The sequence below is a fragment of the Phoca vitulina genome, unplaced genomic scaffold (genome assembly GCF_004348235.1).
Source record: "Phoca vitulina isolate PV1807 unplaced genomic scaffold, GSC_HSeal_1.0 scaffold54, whole genome shotgun sequence".
Taxonomy (NCBI): Eukaryota; Metazoa; Chordata; class Mammalia; order Carnivora; family Phocidae; genus Phoca; species Phoca vitulina.
This window is the reverse complement of record NW_022589757.1, coordinates 235775-257754: the sequence shown is the minus strand read 5'-3', so window position 1 is coordinate 257754 and position 21980 is coordinate 235775. Positions and strand designations below refer to the sequence as shown.

The following is a 21980-nucleotide window of genomic DNA, read 5'->3' as shown; positions in this document are numbered from 1 at the left end:
GTGTTGACTTGTATACGTTCTTTGTATATTTTGGATATTAATCCCTTATCAGATATGTCATTTGCAAATAACTTCACCCACTCAGTAGTTTGCCTTTTCGTTTTGATGATGGTTTCCTGGCAAGTTTTTTATTTTGATGTAGTCCCAACAGTTTATTTTTGCTTTTGTTTCCCTTGTCTTAGGCATATCTTAAAAAAAATGTTGCTATGGCTGATATCAGAGAAATTACTGCCTGTGTTCTTTTCTAGGAATTTTATCAGGTCTAACATTTAGATCTTTAATCCATTTTTATTTTATTTTTGTGTATGGTGTGGGAAAGGGGTCCAGTTTCATTCTTTTGCATGTGGCTGTCCAGTTTTCCCAGAACCCTTTATTGAAGAGACTATCTTTTCCCCATTGTATATTCTTGCCTCCTTTCTCATATATTAATTCATCATATAAGTGTGGGTTTATTTCTGGGTTCTCTGTTCCATTGATCCTTGTGTTTATTTTTGAGTCAGTACCTTACTGCTGTAATTACTACAGCTTTGTAGTATATCTTGAAATCTTATAGTATGCCTCCAGCTTTGTTCTTGTTCCTGAAGACTGCTTTGGCTTCTTGGGGTCTTTTGCGGTGCCATACAAATATTAGTATTACATGTTCTAGTTCTATGAAAAATGCTGTTGCTACTTTCCTGGGTATTGCACTGAATCTGTAGGTTGTTTTGGCTAGTATGGACATTTTAGCAATATTAATTCTTCCAGTCCATGTGCATAGACTGTCTTTCCATTTGTTTGCATCATCTTCAATTTCTTTCATAGTTTTTAGAGTACAGGTCTTTCACCACCTTGTTTAAGTTTATTCCTAGCTATTTTATTTATTCTTTTTGGTGTGGTTATAAATGCAGTTGTTTTCTTAATTTCTCCTTCTCCTACTTTGTTATTAGTGTATTAGTGAAATGCTACCAATTTCTGGATATTAATTTTGTATCCTGCAACTTTACTGAATTCATTTATTTCAGTAGTTTTTTTTAGTGGAGTCTTCAGGGTGTTCTAGTTATAGTATCATGTCATCTGCAAATAGTGACAGTTTAACTTCTTACTTACCAGTATGGATCCTCATATTCCCCCTTTTTTTCTTTGTCTGATTGCTGTGGCTACAACTTCCAGTACTATGTTGGATCAAAGTGGTAAGAGCAGACATCCTTACAGGAAAAGCTCTCAGTTTTTCCCCATTATGGAGGATGTTTGCTAAGGCCTGGGCTTTTATTTTGGGGAAGAGTTTTGATTACCGATTAAATTTTGTTACTAGTAATTGGTCTGTTCAGATTTTTTGTTTCTTCCTAATTCAATTTGGAAGATAGTGTGTTTCTGGGAATTTATCCATTTCTTCTAGTTTTTCCAATTTGTTGGCATACATTTTTCATAGTATTCTCTTATTCTTTGTATTTCTGTGGTATCAGTTCTCTTTTGTTTCTGATTTTATGTATTCGAGTCTTTTTTCTTGATGAGTCTGGGTAAGGGTTTATCAGTTTTGTTTATCTTTTCAAAGAACCAGTTCTTGGTTTCATTATGGGTTTTTTCTCTTTTAATCTCTATTTCATGTATGTCTGCTCTGATCTTTATTATTTCCTTTCTTCTACTCACCTTGGATTTTGTCTTTTTTTTTTCTCTCTCATTTAGGTATAAAGTTAGATTGTTTTTTTGAGCTTCTTAGTTCTTGAGTTGGCCTGTATCACTGGATATTTCCCTCTTAGAACTGCTTTTGCTGTGTCAGAGATTTTGGACCATTGTGTTTTCATTTTCATTTGTCTCCATGTATTTTTTTTTTATTTCTTTGATTTCTTCATTGACCCATTGGTTGCTTAGAATATAAGCCTCTTCATCTGCATTTCAGCTCAGTGTTTGAAAACTGATTCCCCTTTCTCCCTTAGGTGGTTTCCAAAAAGTCTGTTAGCACTATGTTTACCTCTAAGGGTGAGTCAGTTGTGCCTCTCAGAACTATCATTTTAAATAAGTTTTATAATATTAAATTTGTTGTGTATTTTTGCATATGTGTGTAGGTAGGTATGTAGGTAGGTAGGTACCTAGGTAAGAAGAAAAGGAAGGGCTGAATATATTGAGAGAACTATTGGAAATTTCACTGAGGGTTTGCTAGAAATCTTGAACTGAGTATAAGGAATCATGCTGGGGCCCATGTATCCCCCTCTTTCCCTAACCTCTTCATTTTCCCATACTTTCTGGTACATATGCAACCAAATAAGGTGAGCACAATCATGAAGTCTACAAATCACAGATGTCTTCTCAGATTTTCAAATGAAAAACAAAGTAGATGTTGTTAGGCAGACAAGTCTATTAATTAAAAGAGAATGATTGTGACTTTTAATTTTAAGGGGGAAGATAAGGATTTGGCACATTTAACATATGTGACTTTTCAGAATAAAAGCATATGGTACAGTAGCCAGTCGGGGATACCATTATTTTAACTTTAATTCCATTCCTTTTTTTTCCCCCTCTTATGTTTCAAATTGTGTTAGTCAAAGTGAAAGGGAAGAATTTGAAAATGAGTTCAAACAACAGTATGAACGAGAAAAAGTATTATTAACTGAAGAAAATAAAAAACTGACAAGTGAACTTGATAAGGTGAGTGATACAATCTAATTTGTATTCCCTGAGCATATGCTAGATGTTCAGCACTGTGATAGAAATTGTAGAAATAATTTTATGTTTGATGCACAGTTTGGGTTTACTATCCCTCCTTATATACAAGGATTACCTAGATGGTACAGGCAAGTTTTCATTACACCAGTCTGTATAGGAGTTCTGAGGAGAGGGTTTTACTTATCTCATCTTATTCTTTGTCCCATTTATTTTTTGATCCTCTATTCTTTATTTCACTTTCCATCTATTCTCTTTTTCACTCTTTCCTGTCATACTTAGCACTTACTCTTTCATGGCTGTTGGAGTTAAGCTGGCCATTGGCAAGAGCAGGAATATTTAGGCCAAACTGGAGAAGTTTTGACAACTATGATGTCCTATTCATGGTGGAAAACTGCGAGTAGCTAGAAATAATATCATTGGTAGGTAGGAATCCAGGGAAACCAGCTCTGCCTAAACTGCTGTAGCTTGAGTAAAGAGCAGAACCATAGATTAAACTTAGACTCAGCCAGATTTGTGAACAAAATGTCAAATACTTAAAAGGAATGTTTTTCTGTTTAGTAGCTGAGATTTCTTGAACCGCCGTTATTCTGCATTTCTTTTGTCAGTTCTTAACAAACAGTTGTAAAAATCCTAATATTATCCAGACATTTTAATAATCTTATTTATATTTAATTAAGAACATTTGGGTAATTGTGTTTTATAATGATTTCTAGGACTTTCCTCCAGTAAAAGTATTTTGTTCAGTTATTAGTTATTCTAATAACAGATTGAAATACCATGACTAAATAGTCATAGAAGAGAGACTTTTTATTGTCTCTCACAATTTTTATTGTCTCTCAGTTTTCCTTTGTGTTCCATGCATCTTTCACTATTTTCCTCATGACTGTTAGGTCCTTTACACATTTAATAATGACTTTGCTTGTTTGCTTGAAAACTATTTGAGAAACAATTCCATTTGTCCATTTTGTAAAGTCTTATGGAGCTGATGTACACAGACACTGTGGGAAGTGGCCAGAGATAGTAAGTAGTATGAATGTTTTGTTTAAAGTACGAAGAGTATATGAAGGTGATTGTGTAACTCTTAGTTATTTCCACTAAAATAAAACTAACAGTATTTGAATTTTATCCAAATAGGTCACATAATTTTTATTTCATGTGTTTGACTAATATGACTATAAAATTAAACATTATTTCTGTCTATTAGAATTTAAGATTCTCTTAAGAGTTACCTTGACGTAAGAAATGTAATTAAACTCTAGAAGGCCTCTGCATGTAGTTTATAAACAAATTACCTAGTAAAAAATGTATATAGTTCAAGAAAAATTATATTAAATAATAATCAAATTGAATGTAGATCAAATCTTGTATTCACCCCTTGGTTTTATTTCATTAGTAACCATAAAGTTCTGCCGAGTTTTCCAGAAATACATATTTAGAGATAATTTGTAAGCAATACTCTTTTTGATTCTGATGAGATGCAAAGGATAAAAATAAAAGCCTGTCTCCTAAGTTAATAAAAGTAGAACATTACCTTTTCTTACTAAATTGAAAGGTATGATGAAGGATGAGTAGAACTTTGAGAGCAAATTTGTATGGTGGGCAAATATTTAATGACAAATGATAACAAGGAAATATTTATTCCTGGAGAAATAGAGATGGATCTGGGTTCTGCTACCTTTTAAGCCTCTTCCCTATATTTATTCCTTTTACAGCATTTGCTTCTCTTCCTCCTTAACTCTCAGTTCACCTTAACTGAGCATCTTCATTGTTTCTTTCTGTTCAATCATTTTCTGGTTTGGTTTGAACTGTGTTTTTTCACCAAGAGGGATAACCAAAGAATACTTTTGCCGTTGCTCTAACAGCTCTTCTGTCTGGAACCTGAGCGGAGAGCTGAATTTCTTCTCAGCAGAACTTCTGGCATAGAAGCCAGAAAACAACTATTAGGTTAATTTTGAAATTTATTTAATTAATGCTATGAATAGATTCTCATGTTCACATTTTTTTATTATGTTAGCCAACATTTTTAAACTCCACAAATTAAAATTTAAAAGGAAATTAAAAAGGGGTGCCTGGGTGACTCAGTCAGTTAAGTGTAGAACTCTTGATTTCAGCTCAGGTCATGATCTCAGGGTCGTGAGATCAAGCCCCCAACTCAGGTGCAATGCTAGGCATGGAGCCTGCTTGGGATTGTCTCTCTCTCACTCTGCCCCTCCCTCCACACCTCCACACCTCCGCCCACCACTCATGCTCTCCCTCTCTCAAAAAAAAAAAAGAAATCGAAAAAAAGTTTGTTGATATTTTCAGAAGTCTGGTAAGTTTCTTTTATTTTTTTAGAGAGAGAGAGCACTCTCTCTAAAATGAGAGGGGGGGTGGAGGGGGAGTGAAGGGCAGAGGGAGAGAATCTTAAGCAGGCTCCAAGCCCAGCCCAGAGCCCCACGGGGTGGGGCTTGATCTCATGACCCTGAGATTGTGATCTGAGCCAAAATGAAGAGTTGGACGCTTAACTGACTGATCCACCCAGGCACCCCTGTTAAGTTTCACTTTTTATTAAAAGATAACTTATTGCAAATAAAATTAGCCATGTATGTTAGAGAAAGTAAATGGCTTCCCATAAGGAAAAGTATTATTTGTATCTTGTTCTTAAATTATTATTTTACAAAAAAGCAAAATTATAAAAATTACATAAAAGTTACCCATGATCTCATTACCACAAAACAACGATTTTAATTTTATGTGTTCCTTTCCAGGTTTTGTTTGTATAAATATTATGTAATAGGTGCAGTCATACGTGCATTCCGTTTTCTAATATGCCTTTCACTTAAAATGTCATGAGCATGTTTCCATATTCTATACTATACTACTATTCCATACTATAAGCCAGATATGTCAAGGTACAAATAGTAAAACCTGATTCTCATTCCCAAACAAGCAAAATGAACTAATACTTGGCTAGAATTTACTGAGGGCAGGTCCTCTTCTGAGTTACTTTATATAAATCATTTAATCCTCACAAAAACTCTGTGAGGTGTTCCCTATTACTCTTGCCATCTTGTAGATGAGACTGAGGCAGAGGGGGATGAGACTCCTTTCCTAATCAGAGAACTAGGAAGTGGCCAGATGAAATTTGAATACAGGCAGTCTGGCTCCAGAGTCCATGCTTTTATTCAGTAATAATGAAAAGATTAGCATTTCTCTAATACTGAACAAGTCTACTTAAAACTACCTGTAACTATTGTAACACGGCCTTGCAAAATCTGTGTTTCCTCTCCTTCCTGCAGATGTCTAGCTGACCTCACTCACAAATTAGTTGGGAGGGCTGTCAAAAGCAATCATAATAAAAAATAATGTGTTGTAGGAATTAGTGAAGACATTCATCTGCAAAAAAATTTTCAAAAACAGCCGGTAAACTTCTGTCTATGCTAACATGAAGAGATTGATGAATCCTCTCAAGAAAAAAAAATTTTTTCAAAGTGGACCCCATTGTCAAAAACAACCATTATGGAGCTCTGGGAATTAACCAGAGGAAGACCACTACAAAACATTGATGAGATAAATGAAGGAATATCTAAACAAATGGAGAGATGTACCCTGTTAATGGATTGAAAGACTTGGAATTGTTAGGACCTCAGTTCTCCTCTAATGTATAAATTCAGGGAAATCCCTATCAAAATTCTGGTAGGCTCTGGAATTGAGAAGCTCATCCTTAAATTTATTTGGGAATACAAAAGACCTATAATAGCCAGGTGCAACAAAAATTGGAGGATTTACCTGACAGTCTTTGGAAACTTACTAGTAGTATTGGCATGATGGAACCATAGATTAATGGTCTAAAAATAAGCCCTCATATTTATGGCCAATTGATTTTCAGCCAAAGTGCCAATGCAATTCAAAGGGAGAAGGATAATCTTTTCAACAAATTGTGCTGGAACACTTGGATATCCATATGCAAAAAAATTAACTTAAATTCTTATGCCATATAAAAACATTAACTCAAAGTGGATCATAAACTGAAACGTGAGCGATAATCATAGGAGAAAATCTTCATGATTTAGGGTTAGTCGAAAATTTCATAGATATAAATTAAAAGTACAACCCATGAGAGAATAATAATGATAAATTGTACTTCATCACATCTAAAGACAACATTAAGAAAACTAAAAGACATACACAGATGAGGAGGAAACATTTGCAAATCACTTACCTGATAAGAAACATATTTAAAATATAGAAAGAACTTAAAATTCAAGAATAAGAAATAATGCAAACAACCCAGTGAAAAATTGGGGGAAAAATTTCAGTAGACATTTCATGAAAGAGATATGAATGACAAGCATGTAAAAAGATGTTCAATGTCATTAGGAAAATGTGCACTTAAAACCACAGTTATGTACTGCTGTACACCCTCAAGAACAAGTGGAATCAGTAAGAGTGACCATACCAACTTTTGGCAAGGATATGGCAGAACTAGAACTCCTGCACTGCTTGTAGGAGCATCTGGTGGTGGTATAACCACTTCAGGAAATAGTTTCAAAGGTTCTCAAAAAGGTAAGCATACCGTTACCATGTGACCCAGAAATTCTTGTAGATATTTATTTAAGAGAACTGAAAACACAGTCCTCTTAAAAACTTGTGTATGAATGTTCATAGCATAATTATTCACAATAGCAAACAACTGGGAACAGTACCAATGCTCATCAGCTAGTGAACAAGCAAATGAAATTTACTATTATCCATATAATAGAATACTACTCAGCTGGAAAAAGGAGTGAATTTCTGATACACGCAATACTGTGGTTGAACCTCAATATTGTGACGAGTGAAAGACAAAAAAACTCTCATGTAGGATTTCATTGATACTAAATTTCTTGGAAAAGCCAAAGTATAGAAACAGAAAACAGATCAGCAATGCCTGGAACTCAGGTTGAAGCCAGGGCTGACTGCAAACCAGCAGTGGGGAAATTTCTCCTGTACCAAAACTGGATTGTGGTGATTGTTGCACAGCTGTTTAAATTTATTAAAGATCCACAGTTTGGCTATAGCCAAACTGTGGATAGAGCTGAGATGCCCTTCAACAGATGAATGGATAAAGAAGATGTGGTCCATATATACAATGCAATATTACTCAGCCATCAGAAAGGATGAATACCCAACTTTCATATCAACATGGATGGGACTGGAGGAGATTATGCTAAGTGAAATAAGTCAAGCAGAGAAAGTCAATTATCATATGGTTTCACTTATTTGTAGAACATGAGGAATAGCATGGAGGACCTTAGGAGAAGGAAGGGGAAAATGAAGGGGGGGACATCAGAGGGTGAGATGAACCATGAGAGACTATGGACTCCGAGAAACAAACTGAAGGTTTTAGAGGAGAGTGGGGTGGGGGAATGGGTTAGCCTGGTGATGGGTATTAAGGAGGGCATGTATTGCATGGAGCACTGGGTGTTATTCAAAAATAATCATGGAACACTACATCAAAAACTAATGATGTACTTTATGGGGACTAACATAACATAATAAAATTAAATTAAAAATAAATACATTTATTAAAAATCCATGAACCATACACTTGTAATGAATAAATTTTATTGTATGTAAATTATACCTCAGTAAATCTGTAAAAAGAAAATAGCTGGTAAAGTACATTTTCAGAGGTAAGTGGCACACCTTGAGGTACAGAACTTCAATCCCTTATTCTCAATGGACAAGTAAGGGTGTATGTTGGCATCAATAGCTTCTCTGGACCCCATTGCCTTCTGAGAAGACAGTGAGGTTGGAGGTAGGGTAAACAGGGAATTACAGCTGTGCTCCTTTGGTAGAGGGAAAGAAAGAAAACTGCATTGTGACTTGTGCCAAAACTGTCTATGTCTCACAGAAGTGCAGGCCAAAAACACATGAGAACAACCCTAGGTCACTAGGAGGATTCCTGATCAATTTAAATGAGGGAATTGGCACACTGTGACCTGAGCCAGATCTGACTCTCAGACTAAGACCCGTGAACTAAGAAGAATTTTTACATAACTTCTAAGTAAGTTTTTGTAAGAAGAACAAGATGTGATGGAGGCCATGTGTGTCCCACAAAGACAAAAATATGTACTATCTAATTCTTTATTGGAAAGTTTGCAGACCCCTGACTTAGAACATGGCTTTAGCCTGTATTAGAAACTGAACCAAATATACGCACGCATACACACGTATATACACACACACACACACACATGTATGTGTAAAGACATTTATTGTAAGGAATTTGCTCACCTGATTATGGAGTCTGACAAGTCCGAAGAGCTGTAGTTTGCAGTCTGGAGACCCAAGGGAGCCTATGATATAGTTTCAGTCCACATCCAAAGGGCTTGAGACTCAGGAAGAGCTGCTGTTTCCATAAGAGTCCAAAAGCAGGAAAAACTAACCTCCCAGCTTGAAGGAATTTAGGCAGGAGAAGTTCCCTCCAATTCATCCTACTCCCTAGGGTCAGCCTTTTTATTCTGCAGGCCTTTAGCTGATTGGTTGGGCCCACTGTGTTAGGGAGGGCAATCTGCTTTATTCAGTCTCCTGATTCAGATGTTAATTTCATCCAGAGACACCTTCACAGACACACCCAGAGTAATGTTTGATCACGCTTGTTGGCACCCTAAGACCCAGTCAGGTTAACACGGAAAATTAACTATCACTTGGCCTCTCATCCCCACAAACTTGTAAATAGCTCTTCTAGGAAAAACTTGCCTTCTTCAGGTTGAGTAATCAAAAAGAAACGAACACAGGAACACAGTATTTCTATAAACATACCAAAAAACGAGAAAGGAATAGTAATAACTAATGCAGATTGAGACCATTTATCAGAAAAACTACAGCCATGAAATGAAAATTGAATGCAAATATTTTATCATAAATTTTTAAAAACCTACTAAAGCAGGAACTTTCGCTTCTATGGCAGATTAGTTTACCTCATACCCACCACCTCACCAAGAGCTGGATTTTTTAAAAAATTGTCTTAATATGGTGGGACTATTTCCCACAGTATTTATCTGCAGGAAGGCATTGGAGAGATAAGAAGGCAGCCGTCATCACTGACCAAGATCCTATAGAGGAGTAGTGCAGAGAGATGAGCCCAGCACTCAATGCCGCTTTTCCCCTTGAGGCATTTGCTGATATGAAAGCAGTAGCTGAGGATCCAGGAAGCTGAGCACAGTATTCCACAGTCCCACAAGTTTGAAGGGATGAATACAAACTTTCAGTTGGACTCATTGAAAGGCTACATTTTAGGAATAAGAGTGAACCAGAAAGAGATGAGACCTCTCACTGACTGAAACCTAGCCTCCAAGTAACTCAATACCTGACCTATCTTGAATCTAAATACCTGCCAGGTAAATACTCTCTGGAGGAAGATACTATGTACAGATCCTCAAATTACCTCTAAAATTTTTATGCAAAATGTGTGGCATACATTAAAACAATTACCATGCATACCAAGAGATACAACTAAATCACTGAAAACCAAGAGTAAAAATAAAATAGCAAAAACAAAATAAGGAAAGAAAAAAAACAAAAAACAGAAAACTAGGCAGTCTGTATAAGCAAGCCCACAGGGATTCCCATCAGAATTTCCATAAATGAAATTTTATAATAACTGTATGATAGAAAATTTAAGACATGAAGAATTTCAGCAGACAACTGGAGTGTATACAAAAGAGTCAAATAGAACTTCTAGGAGTAAAAACTAAAATAACCAAAATACCGAATAGATTTTAACAGCAGACTGGAAAGAGCTGAAGAAAAGAGTATATAAATAAAAAAATATCAGACTAAAGTATGGGTAGAGATTAATTAAAAGGATGGAAATACATAAAAGAGGACAGAGACCAAGGGGACGTGATGAAAAGATCTTATGTACAAATACTTGCTCTCCCAGGTGGAGAGGATCAAGAGACTGTGGCAGAAGCAGTATTTGAGGAATTAATGGCCCATAATTTTCCAAAACTTATGAGAAACATTTAGGTACAAAATCAGGAAATGCCACAAACCCTAAAGGTGATAAATAGAAATTAAATCCCACTTAGGGACATCATAGAAAAACTGCTGAAAACCAGCAACCAAGGAGAACCCTAAAAGCAACCAGAGAAGAAAGTCACATTATATTCAAATGAGCAAAAGTTAAACTGAAAGTTAACTCCCCAACAGAAAAAAATGGATTTCCAAAAAGGAATCAAAACGGGGAATAAAAAGGAATGCCATTTTCAAAGCGCTAGAGGAGGATAATTGCCAACCTGGAATGTCCTATATGGCAAAAAACGTCTTTCAGAAATGAAAGCAGAAATCGAGACTATAGAAAACTCTGCAGGACAAACCTGTTTGCTTCAACAAATAAATTACAAGAAAAATAAAAGTGCTGGAGGGGAACTGCTATGGACAGAATGTTTGTGGCCCTCCAAAATTCACATGTTGAAACCTACCCCCTAGTGTGATTGTAGGAGGAGGTGCTGCCTTTGGGAGGTGATTAGGTTGTGAGGTGGCACTCTCATGGTGGTATTATTATCCTTATGAAAGCAACCCTGGAGAGCCCACTCACACCTCCCACCCTCTGAGGATGGCAGCCAGAAGACAGCCATCTATGAACCAAGAGCAGATCTCACCAGACACTGAATCTGCTGGCACTTTGATCTTGGACTCTCTAGCATCCAGACTGTGAGAAATAAATGTTTCGTACTTAAATTACCCAGTCTTTCGTATTCTATTATAGGGGCCTGAATGGACTAAGAGCCTATAAATAAAAGAGACTTAAAAGATATAGGAACCATTAAGCTGTGGTTACTTGTTGGTATCACAATTCAATTTAATAAACTGTTAAGCTTTTTGATATTTTGAGATACCTGGAAATTTGAACAGTTACTACCTATGTGATGATATAAGGAAACTCATGAAATTTTTTAAGTATGATAATGTTATCTTTTGAAAAAGAGAGCCTTATTTGCAGGAGATATACACAGAAATATATATGGGTAAAATTATAGATGTCTGGTATTCACTTAGGAATAATTCAGGAGGAAGAGGTAAGAAGACAGGATACAAATGCAATGACTGGCATTGAAATGGTAATTATTGAAGTTGGCTGTGGGCTCATGGGAATTAACTTATACTGTCCATTTTTGCATATACTTGAAATACTTTGTAAGATTTTATTTTAAAAAGATGACATGAAGACATTTACAACCCCCCCCCCCCAAATAAAACCAAAACAAACAAAAAAACAAAAAACGAGAGATTGTTGTTACCAGTAGAACCTGAGGAGTTTTCAGGCAACTGGAGAATGTTCACAAATGGAAGCAATTCAGTGTGGGAGTAAGGGAAAGCAAAGGCAGAGGAGAATTCAGAATACTTGATGTTTCCAAATTCAGTGACCAGAAGGGTATATAATAAGAAGAAATCAGGAAGACAAGCATTTTTTAGTGGAATATGGTAAGTAATCAGCTCTAACAAGTGGCATCTGAGCACTTTGCATTCCTGTTCCTAAAAGTCACATGTGTCTTTAAGTGTCTTAAAACTGCCTTTCAGCTTACCACTTTGTATGAGAACTTAAGTATGCGCAACCAGCAGTTAGAAGAAGAGGTAAAAGACCTAGCAGACAAGAAAGAATCAGTTGCACATTGGGAAGCCCAAATCACAGAAATAATTCAGTGGTGAGTACTCTTTTTAAATGTATTTTTGTGAGTGATTTGAACATGTGGCCAAGTTTGCGTGAATTCCAGAAGGCTACAACATGTTTTCTTTTTCTTACTTTTTTGCTTTGAAAAAATAAGTTTCCCTTAAGAACAGTATTTTATTACTGACCTGTTATTTATTACTGATCTGCGTCCTTCTATATTTTCTCTTATGTTCCTCTTTTCCCCAACTGCAGCAAGTATCCTGTGTCAAATTTCCACAGCTTCACTGAAAGCTGTTATTTCTAAGAAAAGAAAAGGTTATTTTAAGACAGTTGGTCCTTAAAGAACTGAAGAAACTCATTCACTAGCTATAAGTTCCTTTCTAAGACCAAAATTGCTGTATTTGTGATTATTTTAAGAAACAGCCTGGAGAAAAATTTTGAACCTAAAGGTGTGCTATCATTTTCTTTCATAATTACAACAGATTGATGCACATGTCATCATAAAAACTTACATGATTACAGCTTCATTTTATTAACTATTCTTTAAGCTCTCAGGATTCAATGTAGAATGAATTACCTTAGTAATACTAATTATCCTACTAATACTTAGTAGGATAAAAGTAAAAGGTATACTCCCTGTTCTCTGACTCCTCTCACCTACTTAAATCTGAGACGTTCTGTCCACACTTAAAAAGGTCAGGAGTCTTAGTCTCTTTCAAGTTTTTCAGTTTTGGTATATTAAAAAATGAAGTGATGCCAGAGACAGGAAGATGGTGGTGGAGTAGAAGGGTTCTAGGCTTACCTTGTCCCACGAATACAACTAGAAACTGTCAAATCATACTAAATACTAAATCAAACTGAAGGCTGACAAAACAAACTCCAAAATTAAAGGGAGAGAAGAGGCCACATTGAAGAATGTAGGAAGTGTGGAGATGTGGTTTAGGGAAGAAACAAATCCTGGCTGCTGCAGAGGAGAGGTAGCCGTGGTCACAGAGAAGGGCGAGAGAGAGAGAGAGGAGCACACAGGGGAACGCACAAGGAGAACATCTCCCCATAGCCATTGGCTTGGAAAATGAGAGGGGCTAAATTTCATGAGTTCTTGGAAACAGCAGGGCTTGAAGACTGAGTTTTAAAGGTCAGCAGGCTTGGCTGGAATAGAGCCTGGAGGGTACTGCGCTGCTCTTGGAAAGAAGGCAGGCAAACACCCCGGGGGCAGATGGTGTGGAAACAGCAATATGAAGAGTGCTTGGAGCACACAGTGGGGAGGTTATTTGCTCTTCTTGGAGTGCAGCCCAGAGAGACAGCATTCATGGAGAGGCCTCTCTGAGAACAAAAGGAGCTGGCCAACACCATTTCCCTCCCTGGCCCCTCAGCATAAACACAGAGCCACTTATGGGAAGATACTGGCTGTGTAACTTGGTTCCACCAAGCCCCACCCCCAGGTGCGCTGGTGGAACTGCCCTTCTCAGTCACACTTACCTCAGTTGTAGTGTGGTGGCCCTTCCCCCCAAAGACTAGCACAAACCCTTGCCCACACCATGTCTCCTGACCAGGGAGTTTTACAGGGCCTCAGTTCCAGTGGAGGTGGTGATTGGTCTCATTTCACAAGCAGACCAAAGCAAATTAGTGAAAACTTAGCACATTCAGACCAGGGATCAAACACTGCCCACAGCAGGCAAGGAGAGCCTCTGTAGATGACTGGCTTGAAGGACAGAGCAACCAGACACAGCAGCAGAGCACAGGCAGCACACACTGGAGACATTCCCTGGTGTGCCAGGCCCTGGGCACTACATGCCCTCTTCTTCATAAGGCCATTACTCTCAGGAGCAGGATACATAAATGGCTTTTCTAACACAGAAGAAGGCAGAGACTTAGACAAAATGAGAAGACAAAAGAATTTATCCTAAGTGAAAGAACAAGATAAGGCCATGGCCAGAGATCTAAGCAAAATAGATATAAGTAATATGTCTGATGGAGAATTTAAAGCTATGGTCATAAAGATGCTGGACTTCAGAAGACAGTGGAGGACATCACTGAGACCCTTACCACAGAGATAAAAGTTAAAAGAATTAGAGATGAAGAGTGCAATAAACAAGATTAGAAACACACTTGATACAGGCTGGAAGAAGCAGAGGAATGAATTAGTGACCTAGAAGACAAAGTAATGCAAACCAGTGAAGCTGAACAAAAGAAAGAAGAATTACACAAAACGAAAATAGACTTAGGGATCTCAGTGATTCCATCAAATGTAATAACATTTGTATTTTAGGAGTCCCAGAGTAAGAAGAGTGAGAAAAGGGGGCAGAAAATTTATTTGAAGAAATAATAGCTGAAAACTTCCCTAATCTAGGGAAGGAAACAAACATGCAGATCTAGGAAGCAGAGAGAACTCACATCAAAATCAACAAAAGCAGGCCCACACCAAGACAGATTGTGATTAAATTGCAAAATAAAGTGATTAAAAAAAAATCTTAAAAGCAGCAAGACAAAAGAAGTCAGTAACATACAAAGGAAAACCCATAAGGCTAGCAGGAGACTTTTCAACAGAAACTTGGCAAGCCAGAAGGGAGTGGTATGATATATTCAAAGTGCTGAGTGGGAAAAATCTGCAGCCAAGAATATTCTATCCAGCAAGACTCTCGTTCAGAATACAAGGATGATAAAGAGTTTTCCAGACAAACAACAACTAAAGGAGTTCATGACCACTAAACCAGCCCTGCAAGAAATATTAAAGGAGACTGAGTGGAAAGGAGATACCAAAAGTGACAATTTGAAGGTAGGAAACACAAAAGGAGTAAAAATGAATATTTTTGCAAAAAGAAAAACAGTCAAGGAACTCACAAAAAAGGATATGAAATATAATAACATACACCTAAAACATGGGGAGGAGAGGAGAAAAGAATGGGTTCAGATTTAAACAGCTGTCAACTTAATATATAGACTGCTATATACAGAAGAGGTTATATACAAACCTAATGGTAACCATATATCAAAAACTACTAATAAATATGCAAAAAAATAGAAAAAGAAATCCAAATATGTCACTAAAGAAAATCAGCAAACTATGAAAGAGAAAGACAATAAAGGATCAGAAAACAAATTTCAGAAACAGCCACAAAACAAGTAATGAAATGGCAATAAATACATATCTATCAATAATTACGTTGGACATAAATGGACTAAATACTCCAATCAAAAAGACATAGGGTGACAGAATGGATAAATAAACAAGGTCTATCTATATGCTGCCTATAAGAGACTCATTTTAAATCTGAAGACACCTGTAGATCAAAAGTGAGGGGATAGAGGAACATTTATCATGCAAATGGATGTCAAAAGAAAGCCAGAGTAGCAATACTTCTATTGGACAAAGTAGACTTTATGTTGTTTTGTTTTGTTTTGTTTTGTTTTGTTTTGTTTTGTTTTGACAAAGTAGACTTTAAAACAAAGACTGTAACAAGGGACAAAAGGCACTATGTCATAATAACGGGGACCGTCCAACAGGAAGATATAACAGTCATAAATATGCACCAGACATGGGAGCACCCAAATACATAAAACAATAGGAAACACAAAAGAACTAATCAATAATAATAATACAATAATAGTAAGGGACTTTAACACCCCACTTATATCAATGGGCAAATCATCTAGAAAGAACATCAACAAGCAAACAGTTTCTTTGAATGATACACTGGACCAGATGGACATAACAGATATATTCAGAACCTTCCATAATAAAACAGAATATACATTCTTTCCAAGTGCACATGGGACATTCTCCAGTATAGATCACATATGAGGCCACAAAACAGGTCTCAACAAATTCAAGAAGACAAAGTCACCATGCACCTTTTCTGACCACAATGCTGTGAAACTGGAAGTCAGCCACAAGGAAAAATCTGCAAAGACCACACATACATGGAGGTTAAATAACATACTACTAAACAATCAGGAAATAAAAGAAGAAATAAAAAAATACATTGAAACAATGCAAATGAAAACACAACAGTCTAAAACGTCTGGGATGCAGCAAAAGCAGTTCTAAGAGGAAAGTTTATAGCAACACAGGCCTACTTCAAGAAGCCAGAAAAATCTCAAACAACCTAACCTTAAAACTAAAGGAGCTAGAAAAAGAACAACAAACAAAGCCTAGAGCCAGCAGATGGAAGGAAATAATAAAGATTAGAGTAGAAATACATGATATAGAAACTTTAAAAACAATAGAATAGATCAATGAAACCAGGAACTGGTTCTTTGAAAACTTACTAAAATAGACAAAGCTCTAGCCAGACTTACCAAAAAGAAAAGAGTAAGGACCCAAATAAATAAAATCATGAGCAAGAGAGGAAAACTAACAACCAAGACCACAGAAATACAGATTGTAAGAGAATATTATGAAAAACTATATGCCAACAAATTGGACAACCTGGAAGAAATGGATAAATTCCTAGAAATATATAAAATTACCAAAACTGAAACAAGAAGAAATAGAAGATTTGCATAGACTGATAACCAGCAAAGAAATCAAATCTGTAATGAAAAAACTCCCAACAAACGAAAGTCCAGGACCAGATGTCTTCACAGGCAAATTCTACCAAGCATTTAAAGAAGAATTAATACCTATTCTTCTCAAAATATTCCAAACATAGAAAAGAAAAATTTCCAGATTCATTCTATGAGGCCAGCATTACCAAAACCATATAAAGACACCACAAAAAAAGAGAACTACAGACCAATATCTCTGATGAACATAGTTGCAAAAATTGTTAACAAAATACTAGCAAACTGAATCTAACAATACATTTAAAAAATCATTCACCACAATCAAGTGGAATTTATTCCCAGCTTGCAGGGTTGGTTCAGTGTTCTCAACTCCATCAACATGATTCATCACATTAATAAAAGAAAGGACAAGATCCATATGATCATTTTAGTAGATGCAGAATACCCTGCGATCCAGCAATCACAATACTAAGTATTTACCCAAAGAGTATAAAAATACTAATTCAAAGGGATACATGAACCCCTATGTTTATAGCAGCATTATCCACAGTAGCCAATTTTGGAAACAGCCCAAGTGTCTGTTGATTGATGAATGGGTAAAGAAAATGTGGTATATATGTATATGCAATGGAATATTACCCAGCCATAAAATAGAATGAAATATTGCCATTTGCAACAATATGGATGGAGCTAGAGTGTATTATGCTAAGTGAAATAAGTCAGTAAGAGAAAGACCAATACCCTATGATTTCACTCATATGTGGAATTTAAGAAACAAAACAAGCAAAAGGAAAAAAAGAGAGGCAAACCAAGAAACAGACTCTTAGCTATAGAGAACAAACTGATGGTTACCAGAGGGGAGGTGAGTGGGGGGCTGGGTGAAATAGGTGATGGGGATTATGGAGTGCACTTACCAGGATGACCACTGGTTGTCATATGGAATTGTTGAATCACTATGTTGTATACCCAAAACTAGTATTATTCTGTATGTTTACGAACTAGAATTTAAGTTAAAACTTTAAAAAATGAAATGATGCCAAGACAAGGTTTTAGGAACTTGTGATATATAGTATTTTAAATGTTTCCTTTGGACAAAATAACAGTTTTAAAACAGAACAAGCACTATTGTAAATAAGATCTTACTTGGATGCATTGCTAATGGTCATCTTACTTGGCTCCCTCTGCCTTTTCCTATGAAATATCCCTTTCATATGAAAGAATAACTTTTAGTGAAGGGAGACCTGTTTCTCCTCACTGTGTTAGAGCAGACGCCTTTCTTCTCACCATTGATTCATCAGAATACTTCACTTTTTCTTTGAAATGATACAACAATGAAAGGTCAGAATCATAAGCTAGTCCATAAGAGTGATTTTTAAAATCGCAAACAATGAATCATGGAACATTACATCAGAAACTAATGATGTACTGTATGGTGACTAACAGAACATAATAAATAAATAAATAAACAAACACACACACCAAAAAAATAAATAAATAAATAAAATGCTTCTCCTTACATCTAATGCACTTTTCTGGTATAATACAAGGTAGGATGGCCTATAAACTATAGTACTTTGCCATCAAGCTGCTTTTAACGTATCATTGAAAAGTTTAAAAAGTAATGTGACCAGATCTGGAGATTAGCTATAAGACTTAAATGTAAGTTGCCCTATGTATTACACAATACCGATTTTCCTATGGGAGTGTAGAGGAGAGTTACCTCAGACTGGGTGCTTGAGAAAGTTGGGGGTAATCATTTGAACCCATAATGCATTTTCTGAAAACCCTGAGGTTAATAAAGGGTCCTATACATAGGTTGGCTGAATTGGAGATTTCATATAAAACAATAGTAGGAAATAAGACTAGTAAGGTTACTACTGTATAGTTACCGTGAATATTGGGTAAGAATTTAAACTTTATTTATTTATAAGAAGGAGAGGGTTTTTGCAAAGGATAATGGCATTGATTGCATGATGCATTAGGAAGACAACTCTACAGTGGTGTTCAGGGTGAAGTGGAGGGAAGTTTGGGAAAAAGTGAAGAAATGGAGAAGACATTGTGCGAGAAGAATCTATAGGACTTAATTATGAAGGAAGGTCAGGAAATGAGGAAGAATTCGTTTTTCTGAAATTCAGAGTTAGATTAAGAAAATGATGATATCATTGAAGTAGGAAAGTCAGAGAAGGAACCAACTTTGGGGAAGATATAATCAATTTTGTTTGTGTTATTTTGCTTGTTGGTGAGTCTGGGCTCCTCCTGAGACATCTGGGTACAGAGTTTCAATACGCTTTTGAAAAGATTACAGAAAGGTTAGGGTAAAGCATATAAATTTGGGGATTTAATTCCTGGTCAATAAAGCCATTGAAGTTGTTGAGATCTTTTTAAGGAGGAAAGAAAGAAGGATAATATGGTGAGGGCAGCATATAGAAGGTAGAGGGCAGCCAGGAAAGTGTTTTCATAATCAGCAAAGGGTCTCAATAATAACACTTTTATTTCCCTTTATTTAAATTTCCTCACATTATTTGAACTATTCCTCATTCATTAATCTTTGTTTGTGGATAGTCGTAGCTTATACTGATTACAACATAGTATGTTCCAGGCATTGGGCTGAAAATTCACTTGTACAGGATTCTCATTTAGTTATTACAACAGTCCTATGAGGTAGGATTATTATCCCCACTTTGTAGGTGAGATAGCAGAGAGCTAGAAGTGGGTAAATGACTTAGCCCAAGTCCCGGAACTGGTGAGCAGCGAGTTAGGATTTGAACCAAGGTCTGTTTGACTCAAGAATCAAGTTCTTAATCACTCTACTGTGTATGTCCTACCTCCCTGACGTTTTAAGGACTATCTTCTAGATCTTCTCTGACTATTATGCCCTACATAATAGTCAGTATTAATAAGTATTTCTGCATTAATTACTTGAAAGAGCTTGGGAGTAGAGGATTTAGCTATGGCAGAAAAACAAAAGAGATTGAAATTGGCCTTTTATAGTTGACTTGTCACTTGAATGAACTGTGGTTTCAGCAAAATAGTTGAGGTAGAAATCAGACCTCAAAGTATGTACGAGTTAGTGAGGGGTTAAATACTAGAGTAATTAGATACAGGTTGTATCACAGTGACAGGGAGAGGGATTGGGACAGGAACCTTTCTGGATTAGAAAACGTCTGTATATGTTTACAGCAGCCAGTGGAAGTGATGAAATTGAAAGCTGTTTTAAAGAAGGTAATTATTTGTATATGTGTGGGATGAGGAATACATTTAAATGACTTGGCCAAAGGAAAGATGAGGGACTTACTTGCCTCTAAAACTTAAAAAAAAAAAAAAAGTTAAAATGGGCATGAGTCAGCTTATCCAGATGGCCTAAAGAAAAGGGCAAGACAGTGTTGGTCTGAGGGAAGTGAGACTTCAAGGATCAAGGTTGGAAACAAATAGCAATGATTCTAAAAAGGAATTGTTGTAGGAGACCAGGGCCCAGTGGAATTTAAATGGTAGGAGTTGTAACTGACCCAGTCTATTTTTTTTTTTTTAAACCCTTCCCTTCATTAATTCTCTGTAGCCAAGAAAATAGACAGAGCTTTAATAAAAAATTGAGACTTAGCGGGAGACCACATGGGTCAGGGAATGTGAACGTATTCAACATGCAAATAAAACGAAAATTACAAGAGATTTTTTTTTTCTTTTTTTTCCCCATTTTATTTATTTTTTTATTATTATGTTAATCACCATACATTACATCATTAGTTTTTTATGTAGTGTTTCATGATTCATTGTTTGCGTATAACACCCAGTGCTCCATGCATTATGTGCCCTCTTTAATACCCATCACCAGGCTAACCCATCTCCCCACCCCCCTCCCCTCTAGAACCCTCAGTTTCTTTCTCAGAGTCCATAGTCTCTCATGGTTCGTCTCCCCCTCCGATTCCCCCCCTTCATTCTTCCCTTCCTGCTTTCTTCTTCTTCTTCTCCTTCTTCTTCTTCTTCTTCTTTCTTCTTTCTTCTTTCTTCTTTCTTCTTCTTTCTTCTTCTTCCTTTCTTCCTTTTCTTCTTCTTCTTCTTCTTCTTCTTCTTCTTTTCTTCTTCTTCTTCTTTCTTCTTCCTTTTTTTAACATATAATGTATTATTTGTTTCAGAGGTAGAGATTGGTTTTTATTTGAAACATTAAACAGCATGAAAGTCATGTACAAGAATTTACTGCTTTCCAGAGTTATGGAAGCAGGTTGGAATGTGCATAAACCGAGATCACTGTGGTAGATAGGCACTAAAGCAATGCTAGTTGAGGCTGATTAGCCTGGCCCTTTAAATGATAATACAGTTTTCTTAAGTGTCTTTCTTGGTACTCCAAAAAAAAATAGGTAATCTTCCTTCATCTTCACTTATTCTTTATGCTGTAGATCAGATGATTAAATCAAAAGGTCGTGGTCACGTGTGGTGTCCAAAGTTAAAGAATTTTAAAGGAAACCACTTCCCACTACACAAACAGTATTTTCTAAAGCCATTTTCTCTTAAAAGGCAATAAAAATATATATATATGTATATAGAGCCTAAAAATATGTAACGAACTAGGCTGGGCAACTTTTTATAATGATTGGATCGCTTTTATTGTTAGATTCTTTTGCTTGTCCTCCAGTACACCTTCCCATCTGAGAGAAAAGAGAACCAAATCCCTTTTAAAGAGCCTCTTTAAGATATATAGATAGAAATATATGAATTTGGCTCCTCAAGAGTTTAAATTCTAAAAGCTGCTAAAGCCAAGTTCAAGATTTCAATTTGCTATATGCATAGATACTTATTGATTTACCTGAAATATGCTTTTCTCATTACTATTCAGTGGCCTGAATTGTATTTATGAAAACAGCCAGCCTTCCCAAAGGCAAATGGTGTTCCCCAGAGTATATTAGAATACACTTCTAAGCACTGCAAATTTCAACTCCTTTTTTTTTTCTTTATGCCAATTATAGCTTTCTGTATACTAATTGTTTTCATTCTTCTTGAGAATAGGACCTTCTTTTGTAGATTTTCATATGCTGGCAGTCCTTATCCTGGCCTTGCCCTTGTTTTGAAGATGTAACAAAACACAAACTTTCTCTTAGACAAATTCTGAAATTTAGAATATGTGTCATTGAATATAATTTGAAAACATTTTTATAGAATCGTAATAGTTACATCAGCAAGATAGTCTTAAGACAGTTATGAG

General features: G+C 36.1%; 1 protein-coding gene across 23 annotated transcripts in view; it reads left to right on the top strand.

Moving 5' to 3' along the window:
- Nucleotides 1–21980, top strand: part of CDC42BPA (CDC42 binding protein kinase alpha) — a 330638-nt gene that overhangs the window by 230896 nt on the left and 77762 nt on the right. For all 23 annotated transcript variants that reach the window (XR_004297614.1, XM_032389303.1, XM_032389298.1 and 20 more), the window contains 2 exons: nucleotides 2517–2622; nucleotides 12190–12314. Coding sequence is in view for 22 of the 23 variants with exons in the window: in XM_032389303.1 (XP_032245194.1) it covers nucleotides 2517–2622; nucleotides 12190–12314 (231 nt within the window). In the remaining variant the exon portion in view is untranslated. The remainder of the gene's footprint in view (nucleotides 1–2516; nucleotides 2623–12189; nucleotides 12315–21980) is intronic.